At 37.4% G+C, this 11849-nt stretch overlaps 1 protein-coding gene across 1 annotated transcript in view; it reads right to left on the bottom strand.

Annotated features, from left to right (window-relative positions):
* Positions 1-10929, bottom strand: part of st6galnac2 (ST6 (alpha-N-acetyl-neuraminyl-2,3-beta-galactosyl-1,3)-N-acetylgalactosaminide alpha-2,6-sialyltransferase 2) — a 26946-nt gene extending 16017 nt beyond the window's left edge. The window contains exon 1 of the mRNA XM_034038127.3: positions 10592-10929. Coding sequence (XP_033894018.1) covers positions 10592-10734 — 143 coding nt within the window. The 5' untranslated portion in view covers positions 10735-10929. The remainder of the gene's footprint in view (positions 1-10591) is intronic.
* Between the last annotated feature and the right edge of the window lie 920 nt (positions 10930-11849).

Here is an 11849-nt window from a genome sequence, read left to right as displayed (position 1 = left end):
GCTGCATCTCGCTCACATTACAATTTACAGGGACATTGTTTCTACATACTGAATCTTCCATTTTAACCATCTATTTTCAAATATATGTTGTTGATTTCTAATTCTAGAAGTAATTTTCACCATGAGAGTTATTTCATTCATCAACTCCTTCCATCATTGAACCCTTGGTGTGTTGGGCCTTAACCAACTTCTAGTAATTTGTTTTAAGGCTGCAATTCTTACAAACCTTTAGATATGATGCTTCTGTTCTTAGTGTTAATGGTGTTTGTTCCAGTAACAGAAATCTTGGGTCTAGCTTTAATTACCATAAAAATTTGGGATATTTTAAGAATCATTCCCCAAAAAGGTTTGTATAATTTTACATAACCAGAAGATGTGTATGGAGCGCCAGAGATTCTTCGCAACTTCTCCAACAGCTTGGGCTGAAAGATCTGTTAGATTTAGTTTGTAACAAGGGGGTCTTAAAGAACCAAATTTGAACTTTCCATGCATATTCTCGCCATGATAATGAATTAGTGGTTTTATGTAGGTTTAAACACACGTCTTCCAAGGTCTTTAGCTGTGATAGGGATACCCACCTCCTTCCAGTTAGATTTCGCCCTAAATTTGTTTTTTTTTTTGTTTTTACAGTATTCTGTATATATCCGATATGAAATGTTTTACAGTGCTGTTATTTTTGGACTATTATATATTTCACTAGTGGGTCGACTTCTTTCATTATTTTTTTTCTGATGTAAGCCTTTTTGTAAATAACTTTGAATTTGTAAATACCTGCAGAAATGAGTGAGGTATGCCAAACTCCTTAACCAAGTATTCAAATGATACAACTCCAGTTTCGTTAATGAATTGACAGTATAGACTTAAAGTCCATAGGTCACCTATTTCACATTACAATCTGATTATTTTATTAAACTACACTACAATAGTGTTCTAAAAATATATATCATTTCTACTTTAGATTGTAAATTTCTTAGTTACAGCACTAAAGTTTGTTTTGAGTGCTTCCGCCAAAAAGCCCTGGTTTTGAATCTTGACATCTGTGACGTCACTAGGGGAACCACAAACCATAAACATGCATGCATATGTCTATGGCATAAACAAAACGATTATACATACAGGCCTATTTCGCGATGGTTAAACGGTGTCAAAAATACATATCACCTCAGATAGGCACAAGGGAATGCATTTCATGAAAAAAAAAGTACCGTATTCCGTGACAGTAAAATCAACGAGTTTGTCAGTGCACAATACAATGATCACTTCGTACAACACGGAACACGGAGACTAAAGCTTTTGTTTGTTGGTTTCCGGCAGGTACAAATTTTATTTTTTCTCTTTTGCAAGACACTCGTACACAAGTTCACAAACACACGCAGACCTTTACAAAGACAGCTGTTCACAAGACAATCATCAAGTGACCATTGATTCATTTTCCCCTGACAACAGCAGAACCATTTAGAAACCGCAATATTTTTTTTTACCAGTCTTAAATTAAACAATTTTGTACAGTTTACTTTTATCAAATACATTTTTAAATAGCTGCATCTATAAGACACTTTACAGATATAAAAATGATAACCATAGTTTTTTTTTTTTCTTACCCTGTGCACTAGTGCTCAATACTACCAGGTAGGGGTCTACTTAAAATCGCGGTAAATTTACGTATTTTTCACGGGTATGTTGCGGAATAAAATTTGGATTTCGCTGACATTTTGCGGACATGTTTAAACATTAAATAAACCTTAGTAGACAGTATTTCAGAACACTATAAAGCCTAAAAATAGTGGTACTTGCTTCCTTACTAAAACAGTGCTGGCATTTGTTAAAGGCGAGTATGCAGCATCCCCCTGCAGTTGAGTTGCCCATACATTGAGACTGCACGTCTGCATCCACTGAATTGGTTGGAAGTTAAGCAAAGCTTTGCCAAGTTATACAGATGTGGAAATCGATTCGAAACCGCCCAAAAACTCGGATATACAAGGGCATCTGGCATACTTTAATAAAGGCAATGTATGCAGCACGTTCGTTGTCATGTTATTTGTCCTATCCAATAATTTATTTTATTAGTACCGAGTCAAAACAAAGACGACGTGGCTATTTGGGTCTAAAATTCCAACTGTAACAGCAGGTTGAAGCGAGGTGGCTGTGCTGGATCGTTTCAGTGCTGATTTAACTTGCAGACAGGAATACTTCTTGTCTGGGCTGACTTTCCAGTTTGGTTTCTGAAAGCTGTTTATTTTCTGTTCAGTAGCCTCTGTAGTAGCCTTTTGTTTAATGTGTGATTCTGAAGCTAAATAGCGATCGATCGTATTTTCTCCAAATACACATTAAGATATGGAAAACAATTACCTCAGTCTGCATGTAGTTTATTTGGGAAATATCTTGAAACGATCATCAGCCGAAGTATATTTTGCTTTCTTTGTCGTCCATTTCTACTATTTTACCTCCAATGCTGAAAACTAGATTTTAGCAACCCAAATCAAAACAATGCAGCACCAACCTTGTCCCACCCCCTACTGCACAGTACAGGTCACATAAAAGCAGTAAAGACGCACTGATAGGCTGATTAAAACTTTGTCATTTGAATAGTAAACAAGAACGTTAACCGCTTAGGGGAATTTATTTTGTAAATGTTACTTGTGGACATTTTTTGTTTGTTTGTTTTTTGCTTAAGTGCAATGCACACGGGATGGCGAAGGAATAAAAATGGGCTATCTACAGAAGGAAGACACGTAGTTTGCGTCGCTTGCGTTGTGCAATAGTTCATTTAAACAAGTTATCTTTTTTTTCCTCTCTGTACTTGTTTGTATGCATTGGCCCCTAAGAGGTGAATTTCGCGGTGACCCCTCAATTTCACGATTTCCGGGAAATCGCGGTTTAGGTAGGTCCCTACTACCAGGCTATCCACATAATCAGTTCTCTGCAAGTGTTGCATTTGTTTTTTCAGACGTCAGATATTATCATCATAATTAGACAACTTAATAAAAACAATAAGGTCACAGTACTATAAACCAGTACAAACACATTGCATGCTCAAGATTTCTGATGCAGAAATCAAAAGAATGAATCCACTCATCCAGCTTTTTTAGGTAAGCTTTCGATTTTAAATGTTATCTTTTAGGTAATGTTCATATGCACATTACTGGGTAAGGGCGTCTGCCTAGAAATAATAATAACGTGCAGTTCACAAGGAGGTTAGGCCTATTTAATTTCATGAATGAAGCTGAAGAGCTATACATGACCATGCAAGACATCTCGGCCCTGTAATATAAACAATGCTTTATTACTGAAGTGGATGGGAAACAGTAAACACTATTTGCAAGACATCAATGGTACAACAAACCAAACATGGAAATACACTTTTTATTGCCATAAATGAACTGCTAGCCAGGGTTAACTGTACAAGAACAACATTCAGAATTGCCGACCTGCAGACAAGGGGGCGTGTCGCTCACTTTCCTCATGCCCGCGTGGTTATTTTCTCTGCTGGAGGTTCAGAACTGTTCAGAATCAGGCCTCAAACAATTTAATCTTCCTCCCCACAATTTCTTTCATTACACACCACACTCCCGCTGTCCTTATTGCAATACAGACTACTCAAAACGCCGGAGAAACTCGTAATGATCGCTTTCGTAGTCTGAAGCCATGTATATCTCTCATCTGTTCCTGGTGTGTGTTTCCCTAGTGACGTCATGTCAACTTCGTGCATCTCCGGTGCGTTGTTGGTATTTTCCGGAATTATTGATAGTTTTATGTCTCTCAGGGGTCTAACATTGATCATGGAGATTTCATTTCTTGCTCAATGTGAAAGTAAACCAAGTACAACCCCAAAGCCAAAAAATGATTTTCTATACGAGACAGACTTTAAGCCTCTTAACGACCATGCTATTGTTCTTAACAGTAAGTCTTCCTTTAAATTGTGCATATTGCAAACCATTTTCCATATATTAAGTGTATTAATAACCCAACAATCTTTTATGTATTTGTTTCTGTTAATAAAGGGAATTGTTTTAAGTGAGTATTCATTTCCTACATTGATTTATACTCCTCTCCATTTTACAGATCTATCATTTAAGTCATTGTAGATCTAAGCTGTGCTGCATACAAATAAGTTTGTACATTTGGGAGAGCTAATCCTCCTTTTTCTTTTGGGAGTTTAAGTGTTTTAAATTTTACTCTTGTTTTTTTTCCCCATCCCACACAAATTTAGAGAAGTTCATACCATAGTTTGAATTTATCTAATGCAATAGGATTAGGCAATGCCTGAAACAAAAACAAATCTAGAAAGCATGTTCATTCATATTGTCTCAATCCTTCCTAAGAGCAAGAGCGACATCAAATTCCATTTATTTAAGTCCTGCCTCAGCTGGTTTTCTAGTATATCAATTACTTTTGTACAAGTTTTCTAGACATTTGGGGATTTTAATCCCTAAATATTTAATTCTAATCTGATCCCATTTTAACTGGAATTTATTTTTAATCTCTTGAGGTAAAGATTCTCCTATAACCATAGCTTCTGATTTTTCTTTGTTTAATTTATATCCTGAAAGATTACTATATGCTGTGATAGTTTCCATCAGAATAGGGATGGATTTTACCGGTTTTAAGGTATATATAATTACATCGTCTGCATACAAAGCCAACTTGTGTGTTTCTCCTGTTATATAAACTCCCTCTACATCTTTCTGTTGTCTTATACTTTCTGCTAATGGTTCTATACCGAGGGCAAAAATCAAGGGAGATAAAGGGATCTCCTTGCCTTGTTCCTCTGGATAATCTGAAACTCTGACAGTGTTCCATTAGCTCTTACTCCTGCGTTTGGTGGTTGTTGTTTATACATTGCCTGTAGCCGTCGTATAAAATCACTATGGAAACGAAACTGTCTACATGTCTCAAACATAAAAGGCCATAACACCCTGGCAAACACTTTTTCCGCATCATGAGTCAACATTAATATTTGTTGTTACTGCATAATTCATAATATTAAGAGTCCGTCTGACATTATCTATTTGGTACAAATCCTGTTTGGTCTGGGTTAGTAATCGTTGGAACAATGTTTGCTAGTCTACTGGCTGTAATTGATGTAAGTATTTTCTGGTCTCTTTAACAAGGCAACAGGCTTGATGCGCAGTCAGTGGGGTCCTTGCCTTATGTACCACTGCTATAACTGAACTATTCCAGGTAGGAGCCCATTCCCCATTGTCTAAGGCCCAATTAAATACTTTAGTTAAAATAGGGGTTAGTTGTTCTTGTAGTGCCTTATAGAATTCATTAGTATATCCATCGCTACCTGGGCATTTCGCCGTTTTAATCGTCGTTCTAATTTCACCTTCAGTAACTGGTGAGAAATTGCTTATTTGATCCTCTGTTACTTTGCGTAAATTACATTTTTGGAGATAACTACAGGGTGTCTAAAACTGAAGCTTTTCTTCGTTTTTGCTGTATAAATGTTGATGTAATGCAAGATTTCTGGTTTTGTTTTTTGAGTCTAAACTCTAGACTCTTTGCTGCTCTTGGACCGCTTTCATAATATTTCTGTTTAGTGAATGTGAGAGTTCTCTCAACCTTTTCTGTTACCACCTGTTCTAATGCCGCCTTCGCTCTTTCTAGTCTACACAATGTCTTCAGCCTTCCCAAATCAATTCTCCAGTTTCTTTATGTGCTTTTCTAACTCTATCCTCTATTTCCCTTTGCCTTTTTTTTAATACTGCATATGAAATTATTTTCCCCCTAATAACTGCTTTAGCTCCTTCCCATAGGGCAGCAGTGTGGAGTAGTGGTTAGGGCTCTGGACTCTTGACCGGAGGGTCGGGGGTTCAATCCCTGGTAGGGGACACTGCTGCTGTACCCTTGAGCAAGGTACTTTACCTGGATTACTCCAGTAAAAACCCAACTGTATAAATGGGTAATTGTACGTAAAAATAATGTGATATCTTGTAACAATTGTAAGACGCCCTGGATAAGGGCGTCTGCTAAGAAATAAATAATAATAATAATAATACTAATAATAATAATAATTATATGATTTACCTCTTGAATGTTATTAATATTTAAATATTCATTTAATTATTGTTTCAATTTACCACTAAACTCCTTATCTTGAAGTAGAGTTGTTTATCTCCATAATGTCTTTCCTTTTTCTAATCTATATCCAATGTCACTGATACTGGAGTGATTTGTCCTATGTTGTACATAAAAATATAATCTAGTGTATTTCCCCATGCGGTGCAGAGTACAATGTAAAATCTTTAACCTTAGGATTCATAGCTCTCCATACATCCATGAAGCTCCATTCCATTTATGTTGTATGTAACTTTGGGTGTCTAGTTTCACATTCATTATTAAGTTTAAATCCCCAGCTAAAATTGTTAAACCCTTAGTTTCAACAGCAAGCAAATTCATAATTTTACTCATATATTCCTGTCCTCCTTCTGGTGGGTTATATACATTCAATAGAGTTCTCTACATCTGCTGTTTCCCCCCCATTACCATTACATATCTTCTTTCCTGATCTGCTTTACTCTTTTTCAAACGGAAATGAGACATGTGATTTAACTAAAATCACCACCCCTCTCCTTGCTGATTTGTATGAGGAGTAGAATTCTTGAGCCGAGGCAACCTTTGCCAGTTTCTCATGCTTGGTTTTTGTCAAATGTGCCTCTTGTAGAAACAATATATCCCACTTTCCTAAGTTTTTGAAATTTGTTTTTCTTTTAATAGGACTATTTAGACAATTTACATTATATGATATAATCTTAAGAGGTTTTGTATAACTCATGTATCATTATTTTAATTGCTTTCTGTGACGACATCTTCGATGTCCCGTTTCAGCTTCGTTACTCTGTCCCAGCTTTGAGCCCTCCAGCCCCCTTGAACCTTTTAAAAACTCATTTATAACAAGTACAACTATAAAACATCTTAAAACGAATGTATTAAACAAAGTAATATGAAATACAAATTTGACTTCCAAAACTGCTACTGTAAAACCAGGGTAGCTGTTGACCGTTTCACGGAACATCCACGTATTTTTCACCACATGGATTCTTGGGCATTGAATCATATTTGCCACTTATTTTTAAAATCATCATTTTCTACAATGAACTTCATCAACACTTTGGTTCAAGTCTGACAAAAACATTTGCAAGTGCCACATCTCCCATTGACTATTTTACCCCAGGCCCCAGTTGACCCCCTTAACATTTAATTGTGCACCCATGTTACATATTGTACTTGTAAGCGAAAAAATTAACTGCAGTAATGCATTCAACCCCACACTGGGTATACAGTATTTAGTTACCACAGTCGGTTTAGTCAATCATTTAGAAATACTAAAAGAAACAAAAATTCCATGGCAAACATTAACTAAAAGACTTTCTCAATGTCTTCAAATGTTGTAATCTTCAGCGCAATAAAGTGTTGAACAGTTGTAGATGTTAAGTCAATCAGAGGGTCGTCATATTCGTGCAGCCCTGTCTTGTGAAGAAACACAGGCAGACAGAATGCAAAGATGAAGGCCCATCAAGAAAATGGCTTTGCGATCATTTTTACCTCTTTTAAAGATCAAAAATCTCAAGCGCTGGACATTTGAGGGTCGAGACATTATTGTACTGCTGCCAGGCTACGAGAAGAGTAGTAAACTGTCAACGAAGGCCCTCTCCTACTCGCCATGTTGCAGGGCTCTAGACTGACTGCCAAATGCAATCCCTACAGCACTGAAAACACACAAACATTACGAAATGCAATTCAACAGATCATTTGCAAGCAAACTGCTGACAACAATCTTCCACTAACCAAGGACTAACATCTACTGTAACTAGTGTCCTGCAGTTGTATACACAAAAGGGCATTGAAAGGGCAATGAAAGTTACAGGTGGAGGCCCAAACAACAAGCAACAAGATGCTAGGAACCACCGCGAGACAGAAAGGTGATGCAGTTACCAAACTGCTTCATCTGCCTCATATGACTACCACTTGCTCAAGGAGGGGTTCCATTGTTAAGATCTCTTGATGGATGGAGTGGTTTAATTATCCCAAGCAACAGGGATACAAAACTGCCAGCAACGTTCCATTGGTAGGTCCCACTTTACATTTTTGCATCTATCTGAATGTGAAAAAAGCATGTAGTAGCCAACGATGTGGAAACTTGGTGTTTATTATTTAGAGGATCTTTGGAATATCAGATTGTGGGGGTCTGTCACACTTAATTTACAGGCATGTTGAGAACATCAGAACTTAATTCAACATGCCAACATTTCATTGGCTTATCTAGGACATCTAAATACCACTTATCCAATTTGTATTAAACCATTCTGTTCTGTACACACTGTTGGCATGTGTCATGGTCAGCAACCGATAGCTCGAATTGTGAATTTACAATGGTGGGGGATGTGTGTTCCTGACATCCTTGTTTAATTAGAAATGTGTCCCACACACAAAACTAAAACTAACAGACATTTTGGCACCATTGAAATGAGGTGCCCTTGCAGGCAAACTGGAATTGGTTGGTCGTAGAATATAACCCTCCCCCATCTCCAGGGGGTGTTCACCCCAGGCTTTTCTCAAAGCGTTCTCAAAGGAAATGCAGGGAAGCTCATATTGCCTCAGGGCAAAGAAAGTCAGCTGAACTGCACCCGAGATAAAACACTGACAAATTGTGTTTAAGTGTCAGGGGATGCCTTAGCTCAATGAAAACTAACCATGGAAGCAGTTGTAAAGTGTGGCTGAAAACTTTAGTTCTGATTAACAAGTCCTTGTGCAGCAAACACTTTTAAGTAACTCAAACTAAGTGTGTGGGTAATCCCTCTCAGCGATCTTAACTTTAAACCATGTAAAAATGCAACTGTGGCAAACACATGCACATGCCTTCACAGCCAGATTCAGATACTCAATGTTCTTAGCATAGGTATGGATGCCTCCCCTATATCTGCATTGTTGATGATTTGCATTCCTCAGGAGAGGAGAACAAAGGAAATCCATATCTATCCCACAAACTATACAGACAGAAGGTATTTAATTGTTTTTAATATTTGGTTGATGTATGCGGTCCATATGAAGAAGCAGTTTTAGTAAACTCTAGCAGTCATTTATGTATGAACCAAAGCAGCAAGGTGGGGCTGTGTTTTATAACAGTGAAAACATACAACAGTGGTTAAAGAAACAAGCTTGTAACCAGGAGGTCCCGGTTCAAATCCCACCTCAGCCACTGACTCATTGTGTGACCCTGAGCAAGTCACTTAACCTTCTTGTGCTCTGTCTTTCGGGTGAGACGTAATTGTAAGTGACTCTGCAGCTGATGCATAGTTCACTCACCCTAGTCTCTGTAAGTCGCCTTGGATAAAGGCGTCTGCTAAATAAACAAATAAAATAACATGTTGTTCTAACTTGTGATAAAACGGGTGTGTCCTACACCAACACTTCAGGTGAGCTGCAGTAAGAAACTGTCTGAAAATGAAGTCAGTAAAATAGCAGGCTTCTGGTAAAATTAAAAACGTGGTTTTTTTTTGTAGCCTTTTATGAACGGAACACTATCCAGCCCCACACTAAAGTTCAAATGCTATACGCCTTCCTTGAGATTCTGGTACCAAAGCTTAGCTGAGGTAAGCAATTACAGCTTAGACTGACTATGGGCTACAAACTATAATGGCAATTACCTGCTATTTCAGACACGTAATTTAAAGCGATTGATTCTGTAAACCAGTAAGATGAAGAGAAATCACCTATGCTGTGTCTGGCTCATCTTTGCAACCTAAAGAATGTCCCGCAAGTACGGTCTTGCGAAACAAGTCGATGTTGGCAAAGTGTTACACTGAAACATTCAAAGTACTTTTTCATTCAACCGACATTCGTTTACATGTTTTTCAAATTAAATTACATCACGTACAATCTTTGTTGTAGCAGACGCACATTAGATTTTTTATTCTATTGAAAACCAGTCTTTACACGTGTTTGTTGGATCAAAGGCGTGCCGCTAAACTTGATGAATAAATATCAATTTCCTTGAAAACAACTTAAAAGTTAGAGCCTTGGAGCAATATAGACACAGCTAGCAATTAAGCGTTAATTATATAATATACTTTGGTACAGCGATAAACTAATACAAAATGTCGTGTTGAAACTTCTTAACGTTTCTAAAGCTGGTTTAAATGTCATGTGAAACATATATCCAGTTTACTTTTTTACTGCTATTTTATGGTTTGACTGTCCTCTGCTAGGGCCATTGCACTGTAGGTTGAATTAGATCCCCAAACAAGTGTTATCCACAGCACAATAAAGAATTTGTACAACAGAAATCAAAAGGTTACACGTTTTACGAAAGGTCTGGAAACCAGAATAAATTCCAACAGGAATAATTAAAAAAAGGAGCCGAGCTACATGAACAATGCACGCTGGAGTGGGCCTTGGAAACAAAATAAAAACTGCATCAATACTGCCTTGTAGAAGTTTTCATCTTTTATCCAAACTAGCAGGACCACTGCATGTATCCAATACAATGGCTATGCAGTTTACCTTTCTTGAGTGGCGCACCCACAGTAACCATGCGTATTGTTACTGTGTATATATAAGAAGAGTACACAATTATTCACGCACTTACCGTTGCAGAAGGTTATCGCCACCGTTGAATTCAAAACCCGACAGAAAGTAGTGTCCATAGAGAAAACCCATAAGGGTCAAAACGCCAACCCATAATAAAAAACACACTCTCCACTTACAAACTACCAAAAAAACTTGATGCATTCTAATGACTGAATTTCAGCTGAAAAGTGAATAAATTAATAACAAATGCTTTCCTATACCTGCATCAAATGATCAACCCTTTTTACTGCCACTGAGTGTAAAACTAAAACTAAACTAAATGAAACATCATTCTTAACGACTGACACCTTTTGTGTTTTTCACTCTTTGCTTCCCAGCTCAGATGGGGAGGGAAGGGGAGGAAGGGGAGGAAGGGGGAGGGGTAGGAGGAAGGGGGTGGGGAAGGGGGGAGCCCGTGTAGGACGCCCAAAACACTCCACAGTATAAAACACTCTAATGAGCGTAAGTTCAAAACACTCCCTTTCAAGACCAAAACAGCTACGAACGCTGAAAACTGTCCCCTGTAACACAATCATATCAATAAACAGTTTAATATTGATACGTACATATACCAGATTTTATAATAACTGCGTAAATAAATAAAAACAGCTATATTTAATACATTTAGCCTATTCGTTTTATTTAGTCAGTGTTTTGTTGTTAGTAGCCTCTATATATATATATATATATATATAGTCACCTCCAAAATTACTGGCACCCTTGATAAAGATGAGTAAAAAAGACTGTATAAAATAAATAATACCAGCACTGAGCTATATTGTAATTTTCCAACATGTGGAATATATTTGACTTTATTAATGATTCAATGGAATCAACCAAAATTACACATTTCTCAAATTATAAATTTATTTCCAAAAAAAAGTGTCACAATTATTGGCACCCTTGTTTTCAGTACTTTGTGCACCCTCCCCTTGCAAGGATAACGGCACTGAGTCTTTTTCTATAATGTTTAATGAGATTGGAGAACACATTGGGAGGGATCTTAGACCATTCCTCCATGTAGAATCTTTCCAGATCCTTGATATCCTTCGGTCTGCGCTTATGGACTGCCCTCTTCAATTGAAACCACAGGTTTTCAATGGGGTTCAAGTCCGGAGACTGAGATGGCCATTGCAAAATGTTGATTTTGTGGTCAATTAACCATTTCTTTGTGGGTTTTGATGTGTGCTTGGGGTCATTGTCTTGCTTGAAGATCCACTTGCGGCCAAGTTTCAGCCTCTTGGCAGAGGCAACCAGGTTTTTGGCTAAAATGTCCT

Source organism: Acipenser ruthenus, chromosome 17 (genome assembly GCF_902713425.1).
Source record: "Acipenser ruthenus chromosome 17, fAciRut3.2 maternal haplotype, whole genome shotgun sequence".
NCBI classification, from domain to species: Eukaryota; Metazoa; Chordata; class Actinopteri; order Acipenseriformes; family Acipenseridae; genus Acipenser; species Acipenser ruthenus.
This window is presented reverse-complemented; position numbering and strand designations above follow the sequence as displayed.